This window comes from Nymphaea colorata, chromosome 4 (genome assembly GCF_008831285.2).
Source record: "Nymphaea colorata isolate Beijing-Zhang1983 chromosome 4, ASM883128v2, whole genome shotgun sequence".
Taxonomy (NCBI): Eukaryota; Viridiplantae; Streptophyta; class Magnoliopsida; order Nymphaeales; family Nymphaeaceae; genus Nymphaea; species Nymphaea colorata.
Genome location: NC_045141.1, coordinates 12,868,064 through 12,894,463, shown reverse-complemented (window position 1 = coordinate 12,894,463; position 26,400 = coordinate 12,868,064). Strand labels below are relative to the sequence as shown.

At 37.2% G+C, this 26,400-nt stretch overlaps 2 protein-coding genes and 1 pseudogene across 3 annotated transcripts in view; all 3 read right to left on the bottom strand.

Annotated features, from left to right (window-relative positions):
* Nucleotides 1–16,487, bottom strand: part of LOC116252737 (uncharacterized) — a 64,911-nt gene extending 48,424 nt beyond the window's left edge. The window contains exons 1-9 of one of the 2 annotated variants that reach the window (XM_031627224.2): nt 16,188–16,487; nt 16,051–16,081; nt 15,868–15,946; nt 15,677–15,781; nt 14,768–15,020; nt 14,038–14,172; nt 7,924–8,028; nt 5,690–5,785; nt 3,113–3,242 (exon numbers count right to left, since the gene is read on the bottom strand). In XM_031627224.2, the coding sequence (XP_031483084.1) occupies nt 3,113–3,242; nt 5,690–5,785; nt 7,924–8,028; nt 14,038–14,172; nt 14,768–15,020; nt 15,677–15,781; nt 15,868–15,946; nt 16,051–16,081; nt 16,188–16,456 (1,203 nt within the window). In that variant the 5' untranslated portion in view covers nt 16,457–16,487. The remainder of the gene's footprint in view (nt 1–3,112; nt 3,243–5,689; nt 5,786–7,923; nt 8,029–14,037; nt 14,173–14,767; nt 15,021–15,676; nt 15,782–15,867; nt 15,947–16,050; nt 16,082–16,187) is intronic. The other variant, XM_031627223.2, reaches the window with a different exon arrangement.
* A 2,667-nt stretch (nt 16,488–19,154) lies between these two features.
* LOC116253169 (uncharacterized) lies at nt 19,155–21,143 on the bottom strand (annotated as a pseudogene).
* A 497-nt stretch (nt 21,144–21,640) lies between these two features.
* LOC116253484 (40S ribosomal protein S19-1-like) lies at nt 21,641–25,799 on the bottom strand. Its single transcript, XM_031628307.2, has 4 exons — nt 25,639–25,799; nt 22,665–22,755; nt 22,300–22,483; nt 21,641–22,024 (listed from the first exon to the last, which is right to left on the bottom strand). The coding sequence occupies exons 1-4, from the start codon at nt 25,720–25,722 to the stop codon at nt 21,952–21,954; spliced, it is 432 nt and encodes a 143-aa protein (XP_031484167.1). The 5' UTR covers nt 25,723–25,799; the 3' UTR covers nt 21,641–21,951.
* Nucleotides 25,800–26,400: the final 601 nt, after the last annotated feature.

Sequence of the window (26,400 nt, the reverse complement as noted above, 5' to 3'; positions counted from 1 at the left end):
AGTCGCCTAGAGCTTGGTTTGAGAGACTAAGGATCGTTATGAAGTCCACTGGGTACAAGCAAGGAAATGGAGATCATACCCTATTCATAAAGCAGAGAGATGGTCTGGTGAGTCTTCTCCTTATCTACGTTGATGATATGATTGTCACGGGCAGTGATGAAGAAGAAAACAGAAAGATGAAAGAGAGATTAGCTAAAGAATTCGACCTCAAGGATCTGGGTAAGCTGAGATACTTTTTGGGGATAGAAATTGCTCGATCAGAGACAGGGCTGGTTATGAATCAAAGGAAGTACACTCTTGACTTACTAAAGGAGACAGGTAAACTTGGTTGTAGGCCCTATCTTACTCCTATGGAGTCGGGAACTAAGATGAGTATCAAGACGGGCACCACTCTGGATGAGGAAGGAAAAGGGCGATATCAGAGGCTAGTCGGTAAGCTTATCTATCTTACTCTAACTCGCCCTGATATCACGTATGCGGTAAATGTGCTAAGTCAATTTATGCATGCTCCCACGGATTGTCATTGGAAGAGTGCAGAACGAGTGTTGGGGTATCTAAAGAATGACCCAGGAAAAGGGCTGCTGTATACTCGACAAGACAAACTTACTATTGAGGGCTACTCAGATGCAGATTGGGCAGGGTGTACTGACACAAGGAGGTCTACTACAGGGTATTGTATCTTTCTTGGAGGTAACCTAGTTGTTTGGAGAAGTAAGAGGCAAGAAGTATGTTCGAGATCTAGTGCTGAAGCTGAGTACAGGGTTGTTGCAATGGGGGTTACAGAGATGCTGTGGCTGAAGATTCTTTTGACTGATATTGGTGTGGAACTGGGAGATAAAATGAAGATGTACTGTGACAACAAGTCTGCGATTAATCTTGCCAATAATCCAGTTCTACATGACAGGACCAAACATGTGGAGATTGACCGTCATTTTATCCGAGAACGCATTGACTCAAAGGAGCTGATTCTGCCATATATGAAGTCTGAAGATCAAGTTGCAGACGTCCTAACTAAAGGGCTTTGTACTTCTTCATTTGAAAAGAATGTTAGCAAGCTTGGCATGTTTGACATGTATGCCAAGCTTGAGGGGGAGTGTTAGAATATGTTGTTATGGGAACCGGGTCTATATCTGGACCCGGTTCTATGGGGCACGGGTACCGAGGCGGGCTCGGTACCCTAGGCAGCTTCTCCTCTCTCCCTCTTTATATTGTCACTTGTGTTTAGTGTTGAATTAAGTGAAATATAATTTTCTCTCTCCTAGGGTTGCGGTGTGCCCCTAGGTCAGAGCCTCCCCGTGGTTTTTCACCTCTCTCTGAGGTTTTCCACGTAGATTGTGTGTTTGTTCTCCACTCTCTCTCTCTGTGGTTCGTGTTTCTACAAAAGTATTCAAGGATGTATCAAACCTCCATGCCCAGGGGTCATTAGTTATGGAAAGAATGCATCTCCTATCTCATAAACTATTCATGTTGAGCTCCACGCAAGTCCAAGAGAGGATAAAAGAAAACTGCAAATTTTGTGCTGCATCAATTGGACAAAATTATTATTGCTCCAAAGAATGAAAATGGATCATGCTCAGCATAAGCAACTGGAAAGTTTTAATGATAAAGAAAATGTATACACTATGTAGGACTTGACAAAATATTATATAACAGTTTATCATATAAATAATTATGAATAGTGAATTGGCAATGAACAATAGTTTGATGGATTTTAATTCTTTTACCATTTTTAATAGTTGACTTATAGCATTTCTGTGGTTGTCAATTAAATCTATGAATTGAATCAGGAAAACTGCAAAAAGATCCTGCAGGGCAGAGTTGTGATCCTGTTACCAAAAATGGACTATTATGATGTAGACTTTGTCGTCATGGAGGTTTAGGCAGATTAAGATACAGGGAAGAGACACTAGGCTGGAGACATAAAATCATGTCATTTTTTACCATCATAAAAAACGTCTCCTAGTCTCCCAAATCACAATTACTGGCAGGTCCAGCTTAACCAACCAACAGCAAAAGCATCACAATTGCAAAATGATACAAAGAAAGAAGGTTGACGACAGAGAAAAAATTGGATGGTGGATGAGAAGTCATAAATGATATTAATGATGAACACCGAGTTGAAGAACATTGAAAGGTAAAAAAATGATGAGATAAGTTATTTATGTACTTTTCCTAATTAAACGTTATATTGTGAAAGGACCTAATATGAGTTATTAAGCATTTGTGTGGGACTTATGCTTTGTGCTTTCTGTTAAGATTAGTTTCCCTTGCTCCATATTCAATCTACACAATCTTTTTTTTTTTCCTGATTGGTATGTAGTTTAACATGATATCAGAGTTTGTTGCGGCACAAAGTCTATAACATTGCCTGAAGAGTTTAGGTTATCAAATTTTAATATAATTTTTTACTGTATCTATGTTTCTAAGTTATTGGCAGGAAAAAGGAGGCAGCTCAAAAAGCCACAGCTGTGAGTGAGAGAGAGAGTCTTAGGGTGCTAGAGTTTCATTTTGTTTCTTTAAACTTTCTCATTTGTTAGAATTTGCAAAGAAAACCTTTTACAATTTACAAAAGCTCACACTATGAAAAACGTACACGCACACAAACACATGTGCCTTTGCTGCACCTGCATCAAAGTTCTTTTAGAAAATGTCACATCCTCTGCACCCCATCCATGTAAGGTGGACCTTTATGTGTTTTCAGCGTTATAGATTGTTTTACTTTTTCCTGAATTTTTAAAGTTTCTACTTTTTGGATGCTTTTTTTCTAAAAAGAAAATGTTTTGCAACTTGTTTTGTGTGAGATCAATATGAAATCCATGCACATTTGGAGACTATTTTCGGCCCTAAAAGGCAACTACATTATACTATGAAAACCTTTACATACTAAGATTAGTGACAAAGCAGTTCAAGCTTTCTGCTTCACAATTCATATGAATCATTTGTTAAAGCACCATCACAAGCAGTCACTGAACCATGCCCATTTGCAAATCAAGGACGGATGGACAAGACAGGAAACCACAACTGTAATCCCATGATAAGCTTGTACTCTGTATATCTGCTTCAAAGATAACAAGCCAGTTCACGGTGTCTAAAGGACTAAGACAAGTTATACCTGATTGACAAATATGTCCCAAAAAAGTGGTCCAACTATAGCAGTTTGCCAGTTGTGTATGTGCAGAATATCAGGTTGTTTTCTTGATTTGACAATGTAATCAAGAGAAGCACGTGAAAAATAGACAAATCTGAAACGTTAAAGTAAAAGTTTAGCAAGAGAATAACCAAAACAAGGTAAGATTACAGAAAGTGGAAATTCTTATTATCAAGGTTGTCAAAACTCAAAACACCATATACATGTGATATTTTGCCTTATGGAACAAAAATTGGTGCCAAAATGACAAAAGTTGGAGATGTAATGGGATACATCTCTGTTTTGTATAATATCACTTTTCATATTGTTCACAGGAGAAAGCTTAATAGTACATGACATGCAATACTTCCTCTTTTGACTTTTAGCACCAAGCTTGATTTCGTAATTTTAAAGGGCCAGACCTTGTAAATACTTGAGGCCGATGGTTACATTTATAGACCTTTTCTATGTGTCCTTCAAAAGTTCTTGATAAGTAGTTTCAGTGAGTCAAGAAGGCTTTGGTGATTGATAAAAAAAGATCCAATATGCCTTTTGCAATATCTGGGGCTTGTCTCACAAAAAAGTCCAATTTGTACAATAAGGTTTCCTATTTCCTCATATTGAGAGGAAGAAAATCACCTTATTTAGAACATGAGCAACTTATTAATGAAGATCATTCTTCATTCGATATAAGTAGCTGGAGGGTGCATGTTGTAAGAAAATAATCTAGCATCTCAAACATTTGCATGTCACGTGTTATACCGACCAAGCCAATATTTTTTCTGATGGTAACAACTTTATTGTTTATATAAATGGTTTATTTTTAGCTTATAAAATTGCAATTTATCTAATTGATTTTATGCTTTATATCAACTATACTTAAATCCAGCACTGGGAGGAAAGAACAACGGTAACTCAACATGGCACATGACAACATTGTTTTTTCAAATAAAACAAAAGGACATATCCTATTATTTGAAATTTTTACCCAGAACCACATACTCTGCTTGTCGCCAGTTCACAAGAAGCAGATCTAAGACATGCAGAGACATAGATTTCCTCGCAACAGTTTCAATATGGCATCTCGAATTCAAAGAAAAGATTTGACTAAATGCCTCAGGCACTGAATCGGTTTGTCATAAAAACCTTTTACATAATTCAGAGTTTTGCAAAGCTTCAAGTATTATGAAACACTTTGTGATTTTGTAATTGTTTGTCTAAAGGTGCATTGCTTTTTCCATGTGACATCTTTCTGCTTAACACTTACACTATATTGTCTTCATTATTGGACGTTCATGTTCATAATTGTTTCATAACATTATTTATTTCATACTACAGACCATTTTCTCTTCTTTGCTTTATGAACTTTTCTTTAATTCAATTTTTAATTTTCTTTATGAAATTATTATTTTCCTATATGATGCGGTAATAGCCACTAAAATCCATACTACCACCTTGGTAATTGTCCATAATGTTATCTGTATCGTACGATACGGACGCGTATCGTACGATACGTAACGTATAGGTCGAAGAAACCTATACGATAAATGTTTGATAAGCGATACGCGTCCGTATCGTACGCATATCGTCTGTATCATGCGATACGGGGGCTGTATCGCACGATACGTGCGATACACCCCCGTATCGTATCACACCCCCGTATCATATGATACGGGTTAAAACACATTTTTTTTATTTTTGAAAGTTTAAACACTCCTCCCTCTCTCTCTCTTCTTATATTTAAAGACTCCAAGAGACAAAGGAGGGAGAGATTTTGCTCATTTTCATAAAAAATAACTGAGGATTCATTGATTTGAGAGATATTATCGTTGAATCATGAAAGATGATAACTATATGTTTTAAACTGTGATGTAATCTAAGTCCTAAAACTCCAAGTCTTAAGGCTCTAAGTCCTAAGATTTTATAAAATTTTCAAGTTTAAAATTGTGATGGATGCTTATTATGTTATTTTGTATATCTAATTTCTTATTTTTGAATGTGTTGTTGATATACATGAATGTTTCTTATGTATGATGATCTTTTTTATATTTGAATACTTTTTTCTTGATTTCTATTTTTTTGTTCATTTTTTCAGATTTTTTCAGATTTTTCTCTATTTTTTATTTTTAAATATTTTTTAAAATGAAAAAATTAATTTTACGATACGTTACGCTACGTTTGCGATACATTACGATACGGCGTATAGGTCGGCCCGACCGATACACGATACGCTACGACTTTTATAACATTGAGTCCATACACATTCGTTTTCAACCTGCACTAGATTGAATTGTCCTCCAAAACGTTTATGGGGAACTGATGGCAACTCTTAGAATTAGATATTTGAATTTTTCTCATAATTTATTCCCAGAAATTTGATTTTTAACTAGTATATTTAATGCTCACATTTTAATTCAATGTAACAAAAGGAACTTTGAACAAAAGATCACATACCTTTCAAAGTCATCAGGATAACCATCAATAGCACCACGAAAGAAAAAAGCATGGCTTTGAGGTTCAATAAAAGTTCCAGGGATGCCACAAACAACAAAGATCACAAACCTTTCAAAGTCATCAGGATAGCCATAAATAGCACCACGAGAGAAAAACACATGGCTTTGAGGTTCAATAAAAGTTACTGGAATGCCACAAACAATGCTGCAATTGCACACAAATAAGATAAATCAGCTAGGCAGATTATATAGGTCAAAACTTGTGTGAACATGACATTCACTTCAATTTAAAACCTTCCAACCTATGTCATATGCACATGCTGAAATTGAAAGGATCAAGCACCCAAGTGTTAGGCACCGCAAAATAAAAGTTGGAAGAGCTAGGTGTAGTAAAAAAGTGCAAAAGGCTAATTTATTCTCCACATTTGGGTGTGCAAAGAACTTTTGATTGAATTCAGGCAAAAATACTTGGATGTGCACGACATGGATTAGTACCAAAGTTAGGCTAAGTTAACATCAAGAAAGTATGTTTGCATTCTTCTCTGGATAAGAATTAAAAGAATAAATAAGAGAAAAGGCAAGAATTAGGGTGTTCCAAACTCTCTCCCTCGCTCTAATTTTCAAACCACTTTCACAAATATCGCAGTTTTCATAAAACCTCATGTTAAAAACAGCAGTACTAGTAAAAAAGAAATTTCCAATATTTTGAATTATCACCAAAATGAAAATAGCACATTTTTATTGTGATACATTTGTCTTAGAAAAATAACTTTTTATTTTTTTGGGTTATTTAAAATTTTGGTGACTATTTCAAAATTTATCAATGTGTTTGTGAGAAAATTACTAGAAAGTTAAAATTTCATATTTTTTAATTCATAAAATTTTCATCAGGAAAACAAACTTTCTAATTGAATGCCTAACGAAACCTTGCCAATCAAAACCGATAATTATATTTGTGACAGTGCTCCAAACCGTTTATGCATGGACACACATACACTCATCAACACGCACATGATATGTCATACTAAGTCTCATGAATGGCGACTTGGACGAAAAAAGACAATTCATATATTGAATCTTTTTTAAAAACGGCTTAAGCTATTTTGAGTTCAGATGTCATTTTTCAACTTGTCAGGTGTTAAAAAAAAATTGGTGACCCTCATCACGAACATGATGACCAGTTAACAAATTTGCACATGAAAATTATTGTGCAGGTAATTTCATAATTTTTTGTTCCAAAAATTTAAAACTAGTCTTCGCTCTCTCACTTAATACTTCAATTAAAAATTGTAACACATTCTTCACTTAACAATTAATACCTTAATACCATAACATAGTTGTATAGAACCATTTTTTTTACTTGGAGCCGTGATGTATTTTATTATGTCAACGATTTCATGCTTAAACTTTTTAACAAATTAATAAATATATATTTTCTACAAATTTAGAGTTAACAGTTTTTAAAATTATTAAATCTTAGAACTTTAAAAAAATCTGATTATCATAGCGTTTTGTGTAGCTATAGCAATACACATATCCAACATTGGTAGTTAAGAGTATTTCAACTAATTGTATTTTTTAAAATCTAAAATGACCACAACATAATTAGGCTCGCAATTTTCCAGTCAAGGAATGTAAGACTAATGACATATAAATTTATATATTAGTCCAAAGAATTATGAATTTTTTTTCAAATGAATGGGATATAAATTTCTAAAATGTTCCACTTCCATTTGGATTATCTTTTTCTTTTGAAAATCTTTTACCCTGTACAGCCTTTCTCTACAGAGGATGCCTTTTTAGTGTGTGTGTGTGTGTGTGTGGGGCTGCATGTGTTCTTCATGTGTTCCCACTTCCCATTAGCATATTACTGAGAAATTTAGTAGGATTGTGCAATGCCTTACCAGAGTTTTGTTTTGATATAAATTGGAACCTCGTCCTAGGCCCATCAAAGCTCCCTAGATGGTTCCACTAGCTGCCTATGTGGGAAGCGCCCAATTTATTTCTTCTTCTTTTCGTTTTTATGCTTATAACAGATGTTTTCAACTGTTTTTCATGTTTTATGAACTTTTCCCAAGTCATAACAGGGCTCCAGGAAAGCTTTGTAGGAGAAACTGCCGTCCAGGCACCAACTATCACATTTGAGTACATAGATTTCTACTTGTACCGTTTCCCGTCCTGACGCCAAGAAAACACAAGTAGCAAACTAAGAGTAAAGTTTAGTTGTTAGAGTAAGCATCTCATACTGTCCAAATTTTGTTCTCATGCCATGGATGGCTAAAGTAAGAATAAAATCCAGGGCAAACAAAGAGTAAATTTTGGTTGCTAAAAAGAACATCTCACCCTGTCCAAATTTTGTTCTCATGCCATTGGCCGTCAAAATAAGAATGAACTCCAGTATCAACCTTACACAATGCATGCACCTCATCAAGGTTCAAGACTGAGTATCTGATTATGTTTGAAGATACGATGCAAAGATTAGCTTAGACACGGGAAAAAGTACTAGAATGCAAAGCATATATTTTGAAACAACTTGGCAATAAAAAGATATTATCAATCTACTTCAGAACTAAAGAAACAAAAGAAAAAAATGCTTCTAGGCAGCAATAGGACATTATCACAGCTTCAGAATAATGTTACTCAAATCAAATGTCATTTCATGGTTGACGTTTCTACAAGTTCAGCTCGAATATTTTATACAATACAACAAAACCATGCATTTTCATGTGCATCTTTAATTAACAGTGTGTGTGTGTGTGTCTATCTATATATATGTGTGCGGGTGTGGGTGTGTGCGTGTGTTGTGACATCTACATACATTATATGAATGATGACATGAATAAACAAACCTTTGACTCAACCAAAAGTTGGATGACTCAACCTGGCCATGCCATGACTACACCTAGCCATGACAATCCCTGGTTTTTTTCTGTTTTTTTGACCAGGACTAGGACAAAGTCACAGAACCAGCCAACTTGACAGCAACTACAACTGCTTCTCATGTGGCAAGTTGTGAGTTATCCAATCAAATTAACAGATGGTTCATATTAGCTGCCAAAGTCTTCATATTTCTTTCTGTACTTTGTTCTGTTATAAAATATGAGAACTATGAGTATCAATTAAGAATCATCTAATCAATTTGATCAGACAGCTCTAAGTTGTAATGTGTAAAGCAATATTTTAAAGTCAAGATACTAGTTACTGTCCACTTCTCCAGGCATTGCTTTACAATTTGTAATTCACCAGCCATTTAAATATACTCATTAGATGGCTTATAAAAGTGATAATCCTCATACTTCTCGATGTATATATCCTAGGAGCCCAAAATACATATGTGTGTGATTATATATGTGTTAGAATTTAAGGTTTATTTTAGGTTTCCTGTACGTATACATATATGTATTTATATATAACAACATAAGGTTCGTATATATAAATATATGTATGTGTGCATAGGCTCTTCATGTACTTTTCTTTTTCTTTTTCTTCATGTACTTTTCTCTTTCTTTATGTATTTTTCTGTTTCTTTTATTACTAAGTTTCTTTACTTAATAATGAGGGAGAACTAGCTGTTGGACAGCTTCCAACGGATCTAGCCGTTGGAGCTGGTCCAAGTAATGTTATAAAAGGCGTAGCGTATCGCGTATCGGTCGGGCCGACCTATACGTCGTATCGTAACGTATCGCAAACGTAGCGTAGCGTATCGGAAAATTAATTTTTTAATTTAAAAAAATATTTAAAAATAATAAAAAATAGAGAAAAATCATTAAAAATCTGAAAAAATGAACAAAAAATCAGAAATTAAGAAAAATGTATTCAAATATAAAAAAGATCATCATACATAAAGAACATTCATGTGTATCAACGACACATTCAAAAATAAAAAATCAAATCTTCAAGAATAACATATAAGCATCCATCACGATTTTAAACTTGAAAATTTTATAGAATCTTAAGACTTAGAGTCTTAGGACTTGGAGTTTTAGGACTTAGATTACATCACAATTTTATAAGTTCAAAACATATAGTTATCATCTTTCCTGATTCAACGATAATATCTCCCAAATGGATGAATCCTTGGTTATTTTTTATGAAAATGGGCAAAATCTCTCCCTCCTACGTCTATTGAAGTCTTTAAATACAAGACGAGAGAGGGGGAGGAGTGTTTAAACTTTTAAAAAATAAAGAAATATGTGTTTTCTCCCGTATCGTACGATACGGGGGTGTATCGCCCGTATCGTACAATACGGCCCCCGTATCGCACGATACGGGCGATACGCGTACGATACGGACGCGTATCGTGTTTCAAACACGTATCGTATAGGTTTTCTTGACCTATACGATACGTATCGTACGATACGCGTCCATATCGTACGATACGGATAACATTGGGTCCAACAGCTATTTCCTCCTCTCTCTCTTCTACTTCTTGTTCTATATATATGGGACTATGGTCCTCTGTGTAGTTAGGAGCTTTAAGGTCAGTTTTTCTGTTGTATGTGAAGTTTCAGCAATACAAGTTTATGCACCTCTAGTTTGAGGTTATTCTTGTGTGTGTTATTGCCTTATTGGTGAGGATGGTGCCTTAAGCTTGTGGTATTGAAGGATCTCTGTCCGCTGGTCCAACTTTGGTTTACATGGTATCAGAGCCAGTTTTTTACTCTAAGATTGCTGTTTTTTGAAAGCTTTGAAGGATCTGCTCTTGCTGCCTGTGACGGAAGTTCCGTCACAGGCAGCAACAGCAGATCCTTCAAAGTCACGGAAGAGTTCACCAACTGTTTGGTGAAATTACTGAGAAGTCAAGTTACTAGTTTTGCTGCTGTTTTTCTTTTGCATAAAGAATAACCTGCCCTCTTGTCGAAAATACTGCTGAGTGCTGATATAAGCACATATATGGTGGCTTTCGTGTTGAAGAGCAGTTTGATAACATCTTTATGAAGGATTTGATCATCTTCTTACTGTGACCATTATAGGGACTGTTGTGACATCATCTTTGGTGCTGTCACAAGTTCTTTGGTGCTGATTTTCTGTGGCTGATTTTTGTGAATCTTTCTCTTCTTCAAATTTATCAACTCTATTGCAATACAAGGTACACATCATGGACGACAAAGCTATCTCCATTCCTCTCCCTAAGCTCTCTTCATCTACTTATGTTCAATGGGCAAGTATTATGAAACACTTCATAAAAAGTAAAGGTTTGTGGGGACTCATTGATGGGTCCAAAAGTGAACTACAACTAGTCTCCATAGATGAAAAAGCTCATGAACTAGAAAGAACCAAAAAAGACAAAGTTGTAAATGAATATCAAAAGAAATGGAAAGAATGGAAGATAAGGCATCACAAAATCATTTCATGGATTATTCCTTGTGTTGATACCACGACTATGGGTCAAATAGCTAAGCATGATTCTGCTCATGAAGCTTGGGAATTCCTCAAGAAAACTCATACCATGAAGGACGTAGCATACATGTGCAACCTTCAAATGAAGTTTGCAAATCTCCAACAAGGAGACAAATCCATCAAAGAATATGTTGGAGAAATTGAGCAATTACGGGATGAACTTGCCCTATTCGAACCCGAATGGTTTGATCCAAGGGACATAATACTTAGACAAAAACAAATTCAAAGAGAGAAATTTTATAAATTTGTCCTTGGTCTTACACTGAAATATGATGGAGTCAAAACTTCTTTACTTCATAGACATAGAGTGTCATCCATAAATGAAACCATAGCGGGGTTACAAATGGAAGAGAATCGACTTAACTTTTTTAGAGAAAAGAATGAAAGTGTTCTTGTCACCTCAAGACCCGGTGCTCATATGAGAACTTATAGGCCTCCTCACTTTAATTGAAATTATGAAGATGGCAATAAGAAGATCATATGTTTCCATTGTCAAGAAGAAGGACATATAAAACCTAAGTATCTTAAATTGAAGAAATTTGACAAGAAGACAAGTGTGGCTGAAGTAATGCATGAGAAAAACAAAGAAAGCAATCATTTTGACCTAGACAAGCTTGTGAGTTCACTCCAACCGAAACTCATTGATGTTCTTCAACCACTTTTCAAATGAGGGGCTTCTCCAATTTCCGGTGCAACAGTGGCATCCATATCTTCAAGTAAGTACTCTTGGATTCTTGATTCTGGTGCTTCATTCCATATGACTCCTTGTAGTTCAATGCTTACCGAATGCACTAAGGAAGAGTTATGCCATTTTGTTAAAACTGTCGATGGAACTCCTTTTAAAATAACAAAAGTTAGATTAAACTCAATTTGAATTTTATCGGTTTGTCAAATAACCGATCATAGATGTGATATTGTCTTGTCACAAGATAAACTCTTGATACAAGACCATCTTTCCAAAAAGATGATTCGAGAAGGTTCTAAGAAAAATGAATGGGGAAGGACTCCTTTCGCAAGGAAAGTCAGCAATCATGGTGGTGGTAGATCGCCTTTCAAAGTATGCTCATTTTGTACCTCTAGCACACCCATACACAGCCAAATCTGTGGCTACATCCTGTTAACAATAAGATTTTCGGATCTTCCATCTGGATCCAAAATCCAGCACGTTGAATAATGTTTCACATCATTCTATGTCCTTGTATTCTACATTCTTGTAAACCATGTTGCGGTATTCTGTCCTTGTGATAAGTGAGAAGTCTCCTAGGATTATGCGATTGAAGAGTCTCCTAAGAGTATTATAAATATGGGCCATGTAGACCATCCTGGTCACGGCCTCTTCTCCTCAGCCCCTCTCTGTCTCATTCTCTCTCTCTATCTTCCGGCATGAATATAGATTACACACATTGGTGTCAGATTTCTATCAAGTCCTTCCAAGATTACATCAGAGGGTTGCACGGAATGCCACGCTCCATCACTAGTGACAGTGACCTCCTTTTTTTCCTAAGTGCATTTTGGAAAGAATATTTTCAGCTACAGGGCACCAAGTTGCAAATGACCACTGCATACCACCCTGAAACGAACGGGCAAATGGAGGTGGTAAATAGATGCTTGGAGACTTACGTTGTTTTACAAGTTAGCGACCAAGGTTGTAGGCAGACTATTTCTCGTGGGTAGAGCTAGCTTACAACACACATTAGCATTCTTCCACATGTATGTCTTTGTTTGAAGCTGTGTACGGGAGCCCACCCCCAGATGTTTGCAGGTACCACCTGGTTCAGCAAGAGAGGAAGAAGTGGACTTGAGGTGTCATGATGTTGTGCTTAAGGACCTCAAGGAGCATTTATCTAACCGTATGGTGATTCAATACAACCGAAGGCATAAAGACTCGCGATACAATGCGGGAGAGACTGGGTCTTCTTGCACAAACCAACCCAAGGAGCAGGATTCTGCCTACCTAGGGGGTACAACAAGCTTGTCCCACGTTTCTTCAGACCTTATCAGATTAAACGCAGGAATGGATCCTTGGCATATGAATTACAGCTTCCAGAGGGCAGTGCCACACACCCAGTCTTTCATGTATCTAAGCTTAAACCTGTCCTGCCTCTATGTTGAAGAGCAGGCCCACACAGCCCTGGTTCTGGACGAACATCCTTCCATGTATCCCTACAGACGACTGGGACTCAAGAAAATCAGGAGTAATAAGGGAGAAAAAGAAGAATGGCTCATAGAATGGAACCATCATGACAATATCCCTGCTACCTGGGATGGGCTAAAGACATTCAGCAACTAATAAGACATGATACCCTGTTTAAGGGATATATAATGAGCTAAATGGGGATTGAAAACCCTAAGACGAAATACAATTACTTCTCGAAGCTGGGCTTCTCCTCGGGTGCGTGAGTAGGACTAAGCAAGGGCTACCATGTACACGCACAGAGATATACATATAGACACACACACACACATATACACACACTATATATATATATATATTTATTTATTTATTTTATTTTTTTTTTGTGTGTGTGTGTGTGTGCGTGCATGTGTGTGCAATGGCAGTCATTGTTGATGCAAAGCACAGACAAAAGTGACAAGAATGCAATGCAGATAAAAATAAAAAATGAATTGCATTTAAGAACACCCAGTCCCAGCACAACCACGTTGGCAAAGGAACCACCAGTTTGTAGATTAAGGCAGATGACATAATAAAAAACAGATATCCAACATCTTAAATTGAAATGATGAAACCATCACAAGATGAACAAAGATGAACTCTGTGCAGAAATGTGCTGTCATAAACACAAAACATGCAGCAATCTGTATACCAACAAGTGTATATATATATAATGTACTTACATATGTATACATGCATACGCCTAAAAGCACATTGTGTGTAATGTGTGTATGTGAGAGAGAGAGAGAAAGAGAGAGAGATGTCCAAATAGCAGCGTGTGTTCAAATGTATCTGAACTTCATTCACTTCACAAGCAGCTACATACTTGTCTTCTTTTTTTAGTTTATTTATTTATTCTTGTTCTTTCAAGTCGTTTTACATACTTAGGTAATATGACCTCCACAAAGTTGCCCTTTCGTTGAAGTGCGAGAGATAATTCTGTTACATATGACGCTAACGATCCAAAGGAAGCAACTGGTGTCATTTCCGTGCAGATATGCAATATATGTAATTGATTCCTGCATTTAATAAAAAAATAAGGTTAGACTAAACACTAGCAATAGTAATAACAAAATCTTTAACAAACTAATGCACTCGGATACACAATGCTAGCAAAAGAGTGTTGCTTTATTGGGCTTGAACTACCGATCTGTAGATTTGCTGATGGAGGATTACTTCTATGAGAAAAGTTCCATTACTACAAAGTACAAACCCAACTGTCCATGGGGAAATGTCACATTACAACTTGATGGAGGCCAAGAGAGTGACATTTGTTGCAATCTCACGATTCTCTTGTTTGTTATTGTGTGTTTTAGCCATTTTTACTCATAATATAGGAGAATCTTTTACTTTTTGGTACCCTCTGTTTATTGAGGTTCAATAAACAATTTCCAACGGACAACTAATATTATGGATGCTGAATGTCATGATCAAGTTTCAACACACTGTGAAATGTGAATCACACCATATTGTATGTGCTCTAGATTCAAATGATAGGTAGACAACCCTTATGAGAATATAAGTTTTTAACTAATATTTGCTTATATTGGGAATCACTTAAGGACAAACAATAAAAGAAATTTTTGATCCTTATAAAGGAATCAAAACATTTACCTTCCATTGTTGTTGAAAACATCACGAAGATTTGATAGCAGCTCGTGATCATTTTTGCTCCTTATATTATAGAAGGCATCTGTTACAACCATCTTGTTCTCTATTATGAACTTTCTCAATTCTGATGCCTCTCCCAAATCCATGATGCCCGAAAGCACCATTGAATCAATTCGAAGCATTAGCTCACCCAAAAGCAATGACTTGTCTGTCATATTTATGAAATGCACATTGTTCCTTGGAGGTCTGAAACCATCTAACAAAAGGGAGCCATTAGGTTTTCAACAAAGCAACCATCCTATTTCAACAGCTGGGAAAAAGCAAAACTATCATTGGGTGAAAAATAAGGAAAAGAATCAAAGTAAAGATTTTTCTGTTTTAAGATACAAGTTCATCAGTTATTGGAGGCTGTTGGGATTTCCCTATCAACAATGAGTACAATGTTTTAGCCAAAAGAAGAAACCCTTACAGATGGCAGGACTAGACATTTCTCTCATTTCCTTTTCCCAGTTGCTGAGATGCCCCACTTAGTAATCAGGATCTTGCTATGTCAAACACATGCAATTTGTAGCGGAAAGGTGGGTTGTATGCACTTGCGACACTATTTTGCCAACATAAAGATAAGCATTAGCCGGATAATAGTGAGGCACTGTGGTCTGCTTAAGTTGATGGGGTTCTCCATTCGTCTAGCAGACATTTCACAAGTTCATCAGGACCTGACAATTTGAAACCAATTGGTAGCTTCTTCCACATTCAAAATGTTTGACCCTTCTATTTTGTGGATGAAAATCGGTCCCCCTTTTCTCATGAAGATATGCAAGGACGGGTATCCATGAACATGCAACTTTACATCATTTCAGAAAGTCAGCAAGACTCGCAACTTCGTACTAGAAAATGGGAAGCTGCAATTACCTGCCTCTAACTCTTCCACTCTAGCAAGCAGCGCGTCATTTTCTTTCCTAATCTTCTTCAGCTCTTCCTCGGCCTTAAGCCGCTGCGTGTTCAAGTAAAGTATATCTACAAACGAGACATCAATATATCAATAGACGAAGCAAAAGGACTCACTTGAACAATCAACAATTCCAGTTTCGGAGTCCCCTTACTTTGCTGAGCATCATTAAAGAGCTTCCATATATCGGAGCTCTTCGATTCAAAATCTCTTTTTTTCGCTTCCATGGCTTCCTGAAGAGGTCCAGAAACTCAAAACAATTGGATAAAATATTCCTAAAAGAAAAAATAAACTAACAAACAGACGAAACGATACGAACGCAAAAGCATGTACGTACCGCGGATGTGTTGCTATCATTTCCTCCGGACCTGAAACATTGGATGAATGCAAGATCCAGTTAGGGGATGTGGAGAACACAAGAGAAGAATAAGAGAGGATAAGAACCGAAAAGGATCTGGGAGATGAGAAGCTTGCCTTGCGATGATGAATGAGCGAGTTTTAAGCACTCTCCTGCCAGTTTCGCCGGCTGTGACGAACGTTGAGAAAGGAGGGGAAAAGGCGGAGTGGAGTAGAGCTTCCATTTGTCGTTGCAACGTGGAGGCAGAGAGAAGGCGCGCGAATATAGTGGGGAGTGGGGATGCCACTCTCTCTCTCTCCAAGTGGTTGTCTCGGTGATCGTATGGACCCGTTTGTCTTTGGACCGTTTTGAGTTCAGCCCGTAAGTAAAACAGCAGAGAGAACATCTTCTCTTTTTTTCCTTTTTTTTTAATGGGCCTCAGAAAGTTGACGAAACAGAACCTTGCGCCTTAATATTGATAGCTATTCCAATGACAACATATTATGTTCGGATCACATGCAGTTCGATCCTAGATCCAAACTTGAATTATAATGGCAAGGGAAAATACCAAAAACTGTGCTGAAATAAGTAAAGTGCTTCTTGATCAAAAAAAGGCTATGAACTCTTCTTAGAGAGAGAGAGAGAGAGAGAGAGAGAGAAAGAGTGTAAGTTACTTCATTTGACTTTTCCAGTTCTTCGTCCATGTATAATTACACAAACAACATTGTGAATTTAAAAAGCTGCGTCATGAGTTTGTAAACTGTTTTGGGACTTGGGTACACCCATGGTATATTATCAAATAGAATGATGCATCGTTATCCTTGACAGTTTACATTAATAGTGCCTAAAAAAATCAAATTGACAATCAAACTCTTACGGAGGAGGCTGGTAAATTGACAATCAAACTCTTACCGAGGTGTCATGCCAGCCTGACCAACTATGTTACACCCTCCAAACATACTTGTTATCGTTTGTTAGTTATTGTTGACACTAACATGAGTTTATTCTCAACATACTATCGATCAATATAGCTGCAAAGGTGAACACTTTCCCATAGAGCTGCACAGGTCTTCCAATGTCACATCTCATATAAGCCCTTTAAAAATATCAATTGAATAAATAAGTAACGATAAACACGTTAATTTATTTAAGCCACGTCGTTTCAATTTTATCAGATGTCTGAAAGGAGACAATGTATTTAAGTCAAAAACATCTTTTTAAGTACGGAACTTGGTGTGCCTTAAGTAACTTGGAATACCACACCGACATTCTTTTCAATTTCATCTTCCCTGTGGTAGGGGCGGAGACAAGCGGGGAATTTGAGGTGCCTTAGAGGTTGTTTGATTGCTGTCTATTGGGACATGACAGACAGGACGTCCTGTCCTCATGGATAATGGTGTTCCTTGTCCACCGTTTGATGATTTTAGGAACAGAACACTATGTCCTTCTTGTCCGACGTTTGTTTCGTGTGTGTCTGTTTTGTCCGTCCTGTCTGACGTTTGTTTTTGTCTTGTCCGATCTATCCGTTCTGTCCGATGTTTAATCATGTCTGACGTTTGTACTGAAAGAAACCTTCAATTTCAATATCTCTTATATTTATTTTCAGAGAATATTTTATTTACAAGTACAACTTCATCAGCAATAAATAAGAAAAAACAAAAAACTTAGAAGCCTTTTATCATGAAGCAATACAAAACGCCAGTGAACAAAGGGAGAAGCATTCATATCACATTGGAAGGAACATGTTCAAATAATATAAGAGAGTGCGCCCTTCACCTCGGTTCTGAAAGTATTTCAAATAAACTCTTCTTGTAAGGAGTAAAAACATACATTTAATCAAATACACAAGAACCAGTTCAAAATGTCACATCCACAGTTGTTAACAAGCTTTTATGAAAAACTGGAAGAACAGTTGACACTTTCACAAAAAGAATGTGATAGAAAGAAAGAGATCTGGCGGATCTCTTAGCCACAACATGATATCTCTTCAAATATCTTTACAGTTCAAGCAAGAAAGACTTTCAATTAAGCAGAAAAGACTTTAGTGATGATATAATAGACATTATTAAAGCAATTACAAGCAACTCATAGAGCAAGAAGGTCATTTTTTCCCACCTTTCTATGGATTAATGGGGCTCTTCTTTGCTATAGTGGAGTGCATTGATCTTGCGCATCTAATGGTAGAGTTGTGGTTGGAGGGACTGTGGATAGCTACACTCTAGAAATATTAGAGATGTCTGGAATCCAGACAGTTGTACTCGTCAAAGCAAATTTGCGGCCCTAGCTTATTTGGATCTTCAAGGCACATTTTCAGGAGACTATACTTATTAAGCTCGTTAAGCTTCAGATTCTCAGAAGCTGAACTACAGGACCAGTGAACACACTCATGAACAGTGTGGCGGTCTGGGACTTGCTATGTAAAAACTAATAAGAACTGAAAAACCATTGCAAACAGAATTATGATGGGCCATGTTGAATCATCTTCTACGTCAGATAGAACAATTCATGTGGGACCAAGATTTTTGTGCATGAACAATTTATTGCATGACTGACAGGCTCTCTGGTGGTTGTTTAAAGTAGTGGTGAACATGACAACTCTCTGCTGGTATTGTCCTGCTTTTCAGGTAATGACGAACATGACAACAAATAGGTGGATCATAGTCCGGAGGTTATATATTACTTTCATTTGGTAGATAATGTAAACAATTAAGGTTATATATTACAACAAGTATTTTATATACATCAAATTGGTAAAAATGACATTCGATAAACAAGGCCTCTTCAGCTAGAGTGTACATTACAGCGACATCTCAACTTGTCAAAGTTGAGTAAAATGGATCATGTTCAAAACAGAAGTAGCCAACCAGTAAAAATGGATCTCAAACTGTTGACATGATTATAAGAAAGTTCTTGCATGAAGGTAATCACAGAAAATGTGTGTTATTAACAAAAAAGCACGTTTAAAAGTTGAAAAATAATTAACTGGTCAGGCAAACAAAGCCTGAAAGCAAAAAACATGTTTTTTTTCAAAAAAACATGTTTTTTTGAAAAAAAAAACGTCAAAAATCAAAGAAATGCATTTTATGTTCATGTTTCCCCTTTTTTCATTTTTTCATGTTTTTAACATTGTTTTTGGTTATGTATATGTGTACTTTAGCTTAATGGCAACGACCATGACAAGAACAGGCCAGCTTCTGATCAAGAAGAAGGGATATTCAAACACTCAATCAAACAAGAAAAAGGACAAAGAAGTCAATGGAACTGATTGAAAGATCAAACAAGAAAAAGGACAAAGAAGTCAATGGAACTGATTGAAAGAGGTAGACAGGAGGGGAGCGAGACAAGCACAAAGCAGCAGTTCAAAAGTGAAACAAAAGAAAGATCAAGAAACAGGAGAGAAACTCTGCCTCATGCTTCCTAGTGCTTCTATCCTGTGTAAATAGGAAGCCTGATGGCTATGAGGAATATGGTAACCAGTCCAAAGAGATGATGGAGTGAATCAAAATGGAGATCCCACTGGTGTGCAGGTTTGCAAACTCCACCACTCTGTTCTGGTTGGGCAACTGAAACAGCAAGCTCGGAGTCAAGAACACAAACAATGCCATCGCCATCACCACGGGATCAGAATGCAATATTCTTCTCTTCGACTCACCTTAGACCCAGAGACAGAGGAAATGCACACCTCCGAAATGAATTGCCATCCTTAATGGAGAAAAAAATTTAATGCAAAGACAGGAAGAAAAGGAGATCCGCCTAAAATAAAACCATATATTTTTCAGTGTGTTTATTCCACTGGTAATACTTCTTAGCAAACTGATGGAGCAGATAGAATTGAATTCAAAGTCATTACTCTCCACTTGTTTTACTCCTTGGGGGTTTCTGCAAAAGAACATTACCTTCTCTTGGTCAGATAGACATACCATGATCAGCCCCTTGATCAATCGTGAGTGATAATTGATCATGATCAAGTGCGCATGGAAATTCAGGTTTACATGCCTCGTAATTACAGAAACGAATCTGTGTACCATAAGAAATTCAAGATTATTATACGCCTCATATTTACAAAATCGAATCTGCCAATCATGCTCGGTTCTTTAAGCGATATTTTTATGCCTACGCATTAAGATTGAGGAAAATGAATGATTGTTAGTCTGGAATCCTTTTTTACAGAAGAAACAAAATCGAATCTGCCAAGCATGCTCGGTTCTTTTAAGCCATATTTTTATGCCTACGCATTAAGATTGAGGAAAATGAATGGTTGTTAGTCTGAAATCCTTTTTTACATAAGACCCAAAATGCAAAACCCAAAATCTTCAATGTAGTCACCTGTGCCGATTCCTCAGGCGGAGCAGAGGAGGCGCGGCAACGGTTCCTCAGGTGAAGCAAAGGAGGACGATTGCTAAGGCGGAGCAGATGAGTCTGCGACGCCGAGAAGAGGAGGCACGACAACGATGCTCAGGGGCCGCTGCAAATTGCTCTCCTCTTTCTGAAGATGGAAAATTCATCTGATTAGGGCACCCAAATCCGTCAGAGAGGGGAAGGCGATGGGCAGGTAGGGGAAGCGAAGATTAACAAAAAAAAAAAAGGAAACACTCACTCATTTTTGTAGGAAAGAAAAATGATGGGGACAAGCACAGAGATGGAGGAGAAATAAGGGGCGGAGATGGAGGCGGACGAAGATGGAGGAAGAGAGAAAAGCAACGGGAGGAGAGAAAGGCAACGAGCAGAGGGCTAAGGGGCAGGGTCAGGGGCTCGAAGTTGAGGCCGGGAGGAGATGTTCTGTCTGTTCGAATAAGTTCGAAACACCGTGGAACAGAAATCCAATTTATACTCTGTTCAACCATCCGTTCTGTCCAACCTGACTTGTGTCTGGCATTTAATGAAAAAATCAACTAAACATGACACGAAAAAATCAACTAAACATGACACGCGTGTCACATGGCCATCAAACGACCTCTTAAGTAGCTTGGAATAACATATCAACATTTCTTTCGATTTCATCTTTCCTGTGGCAGGAGCGTGCGGGGCTAATAGGGGCCAAGGCCCACTCCATCCCAGTAAAAATTTTTAAAAATATATTCAACCTTTTCCATCTGCCCTGAGTGTATTTTAAAGAAATCTAACTACAAAATGTCAATATCTACATGATCGAAAATTCCAGAAAAAATATATAAATCAATGTTATAATTTTTTTTTAAAAGAATAACGCTGTTACAGTTGAAACATCATTTGTTGGAATTGATTGTTGAACTCTATCGTCAACTTCCTTTATTCAGGAGAATCGAAAGTTGACAACTTACTACTTGAAAAAGTCTAAATAAAAAGGAGGCCAACTCACTAAAAAAAAAGGCTTCAAGGCCACCCAATGCCCCTGCCTCTGACGCCCTTGCCTGCGCCAAGGCTTGGTGAACAGTTCAACTCAACCTTTTAGAGCTAAACCGCACCCTGACCAGCTACATTTTGATTTTTAAAATATCATGTAATATATAGTAAACTGTTTTTGGAATCAAAAGAAAAAGCAATAATGCGCTTCTTCCGGTTGGATGTCAATGGGAAAGATGATCATAGACACAGAGTACGATAACCATAATTCAGACAAAATGCACAGCTATTCAATATTTAAAACCCAAAAAACACGTTACGAGGAACACAATATAAAGCCTAAACGAAATGAGAAAAGGTCCACACCTTTGTATATGATGATCTCAGCTGAAAAAAAAAATTAAAACCCAAAAATATATCCTCAGTACATTACCAAAATCGTCCTCAGTGTTTTTCCTTTTTTTTTTTGATTAATCATGGAGATGAGTAACCCTTTCATCATTACCATTAGAAACCTAGCTGAGGATAACTGAAACGTCGAATGAAGAAAGCTTGAACACGCATAACGACATAAGAGCATCACGCAGCGACAATGATTCTGCCAGCCACTTGATCAAGGTCGCGCTGCCCACTTGATGTAATTCGCCTCCCCCTGAAGAAAGAAATGCAATGAGGGCAGGCTGCAGTTAGATCCACAATCTCAAAGATTGACGTTGGGGGGTTTTGGAAAAAGATGGTTACGAATGTGTAACAACTATGCCGTTTTTCACTTTGAGAAAGAAACTAAGAAAAAAATAAAAATGCAGATTTTTCAAAATCAGTTATTAAATCAAAATATATGAATTCTTTTAATCGTTCATAAATAATGCAAATAAGTGGCAAATCCAGATTCTGAAGACATAACATTAGGGAGAAAAGGACTCTAACCCTTTCGGATCAAGTTCGATGATGTTCATCTTCTCCAACTGCTGGAGAATGTGACGAGCAATAGACCCACTGCTCTTGCAGAAGTGAGGTGGACGAGACCCATTCCTTTTCCGCCCACCATAAATCTTCTGGAAGCCACCAACACCAATGCCTTGCCTCAAGTAGATCTTCCTTGCCATAGATGCTGAAACAAAAAACACAAGTGGCAAAATAAACGAAGGTTAACATGGAAAATAAGATCTACATTCTAAAAGTTTGAGAGATGCCTAAGTATGCAGCTCACATACTTCAATAGACTGTTTTGCATTCATGATATGAGAAGAAAAAAAGATGGAAAAAAAGAGAGAGAGAGAGAGAGGACATACCGGCTCTGACATAATACCAATCAGCATCGTAAGGTGCAAGCTCTTTGAAAGTTGCAGTCTTCACAATATCTGTCCAGTGCGGCAATTCAATCTGGTCTCAAACAGATTAGCAAATAGAAAAAAAATCAAGTGTCTGAGATAAAGTGCAAGTGATATGATGGTTGGAGGAATCTTTGTATCAACTCAACATGATGACCTAAAGTTAACTAACTCATTTGGCATATATTGTTAAAAATTGCAGACATCACAAGTGAAGCACCAGCAACATCCAACTGCATCAACTTTGCATGGAGCATCAACTAGATTAGCTTACTTTAGACCAGTATTCAGCAGACTGGCACGCAGTTCGACCTAGGAGATACCCCAGAGGATTAAAGTTGCCACTTTTAGTTTTTGTGTTGAAATGTTCCTTGACATTCCGTTACAGCTTGAGACATGACTTCAAACCATTAAAAGGCTAAGCTGCACTACTGACAACCCATCCAAATAACACTGGCAGAACACCACCAAAGACATCACATAAAATTTGACACTTTTGAGAGTCAAGGCATTTTCTTACGACCTATTTCATATGAAAAATAATGCAAACCTACTTTTTTTGTATGTATATGATAACTTAAGTAAGTGGTTCTATATCATATGAGTGTTGCAAGTAGGTTGCCACACCTAAGTTGGGTGCACAGTGGGTGTACTGTGCACATATATCTTTTTTATAGTTGTAAATACTAAATACAAGCTTACTTCATATTCTGCACACATGCCCAAACACAAGTGACATAGAAAGTAGAAAAAATTGTCATTCATTGATTACTTTACCATCAATGAATTCAATAATTAACAAGCTTACCCAACTAGCTAATATGCTAATAGCCTAATACACACCATACACAACCACAATCATGTCATCCACGCAGGGGGAAGTTGTCTCCTGACAAAGAGGAGAATATAGATCTGACCGTTGATCGAACAAAAGACTGGGCCAAAGAAATCAGAATGGAACCAAGTCTATTTTGAGACTTAGCTTGGGCACACAGGCTTTAGTTTTAAAATTTAATGACAATTTAGGACATGATTATGCTGCTTAAGGTATGGTCCTCCACAAGCTATCCAACTAACGTAAGAGGGTAAAGGTAAAATTGTTGAGGGGAACAGCTACTTTCGAAGGATTATGAGACATGTAACAACATTTGATCACAGATTGTTCAGGCCTCGATGAATAGGTTTTATCACAAGGTTGAATGACACAAAAAAGAACATTTATGGATCTGATAAAGACCAAGGCAACTAAGTACAGTTTCACCAGACAATTTAGAGTAAGAAACATCATCGGACCTCATGTAGATATGTGCAACCATTTAACCATCAGTACGACTACTAAAAATGAGACCACAAGCCAAGACTCCAAGAACATTCAACACCAACACTAATCATATCACAGCAATTCTTCAACTATGAACTTCAAAAGCCAAGGCATCAAAACACAATGCAATATTAAAACCAATTACCACCCACTATCCATCAAGTAAAATCTGATTATGAAGCAAATATCGTGCCTCCTAATTAGAACTTTACGTCCATCAAGTCAATTGTTATGAGAGGACAGAAAAAGATGAACGAATACCAGTCAGCACATTGTTGATCAATCATTGTGACACGCTGTACTATAAACACAATAGACCTTTTCCAGATACCCATCTTTTGAGAATAAATTCGTTTGCAGAATGCATGCTCTGCTAACCCCAGAACAGATTACTTACGAGTAATGCCCACCTCTGATTGAGTGCAGATGATATGACCAGAAATAAAAAGAACACGTATTATGTAGTTGCATCATGTAAAAAATATTAAAAGCATACATTGTAAAATTAGATAAGCCATTGAAGGTATATTCCATGATGTTTAGAACAAAAAATGCATTGTAATGTCCTGATAACTTCTAAGGTTGCCAGATAAGTCAATCTTGACTATGGATATTATAAGAAAAATCTCATCATTACCATGTAAAACACATTTTATACATTTTTTTCTCTAATAGTTACTATACTACTTAGTCCACTTCTTTATATTTAAGTTGAATCAATGTATGCGGCTCAAACTTCTTTGAATTGCCTATTCTTGAATTTTGGGACCTTGATAATTTTGCCACCTGAAAGCAACATAAGGCACCCAACAAAATCCGTCAATCATACCCATTTCTTCTTTCAATTCATATCCAAACATTCCTCTTATCGTACCACTCAGCAGCAATAAGCGATAAGAAAAAGAGAATCAGACGACATCAGTTCAAGCCACTTTAAACTTTAAACTAAAGAAAAATAAAGAATCGTCTCAAGAATGATGGATAACTCGTCCTCAGTAAATGTTATCGAGTTGATGAACCACCAGAAACCAGATCAATGAACTCTTACGGAAATGAAGAGTCAATTTACAGAAGGAAAAAGATAGAACTGCAATGGTCAATCTGCAACAAGGCTGATCAAAGGAAGAAATCCTCAAGCTCCAATTTAAGCACCGATTGAAGGAAACCCACGCACACTTCACGGGCAAGGCACGAACCACAGGTTATAACATGGAACCACTTTATCGTTTCTAACAAGAAAGGACAAGACCACGGTCACGGGGAAGGAAGTAAAAATAAAAAAGGAAACAGAAGTAACCAAAAAAAAAAAAAAGATCCACCGCACAAGAAGAAGAAGTTCAAGTAAGCGAGATCTCCAACAAAATCCAAGTTTGAACAAGAGCTGCAAAAGAGCCCCAACTCCCGGATGATCTTATTGTCCACATTCAACGATAGCAGTTAGTTTGTATCTGGTTTATCCAATCTAAATAATGGAAGAATCTATAGAAACCACATGATACATTACAAGCTCGAGAGAAAAGAGTAAATTGGATCTGAACGTTATGTTTTATCAGAGCACAAAATACTTCTCTAGAGAGAGAGAGAGAAAGAGAGTAGCAGTAGCAGCACTTGTACCTTGCCAGAACGTTTGAGGTGGGACGCGTATGCCTTCACAAATTCGTGCGGGGAGACATCCTTCACAGTCGTCGCCGTTGCCATGGCTGCTGCTGCGCTTGCTGCTCCGGCAGAGAACCCCAACTCGTATGCCCTCTCGCCCTTTCACCCCGCGAAGAGGAAACTAGGGTTTTATGGCGCTCCCTAATATAGGGTAGGGCATGAGGAATCGGGCCGGATCTTTACTCCGGACCCGACTCTCTCAGGATTTCAATCCAACTCCGGCGTGCTCAAGGCCCTCTCGAACGGATCCAATATAAGATCCAGTTTTAATCATAATTGTCAACGGATCGGATGTTATCCAACACCGATTCAAGCTCAATTACGAACCCCTTAGTCATGAAATTTATTGCATATAGACGTCGTACGGATCCAATATAAGATCCAGATTTGATCATAATTGTCAATGGATCGGATATCATTTAACACTGACTTGAGATCAATTACCACCTCAGTGATTGATTGAGTGATGGGAGAAGCTTCTCCTTCCCCATCACTACAAGATTCAGGGCTGCTTTCGGTGTTTTAGAGTAACCCTTTGGCAATGTGCATGAGAATTTGGACTAGCTATTTTTTTGTCACATGAACTCAATTATTTTATTGTCCCAATGTTTAGTCGTCATCATCTAATTAGGTTTTAATATATGAAATGCAATAGATGTTTGCCACTGTAAGTTGAATATGTGCAACGATCTTGTCGTAAGAAATAGAGACGATTTAGCT

Coding starts and splice junctions, on each gene's coding strand:
- LOC116253484 (XM_031628307.2), bottom strand. CDS start 25,722: ATGGCAACGGCGACGACTGTGAAGGATGTCTCCCCGCACGAATTTGTG. Junction 22,756..25,638: donor ACCTCAAACGTTCTGGCAAG/GTACAAGTGCTG, acceptor GTTTGAGACCAG/ATTGAATTGCCGCACTGGAC. Junction 22,484..22,664: donor TTGGTATTATGTCAGAGCCG/GTATGTCCTCTC, acceptor TTTTTGTTTCAG/CATCTATGGCAAGGAAGATC.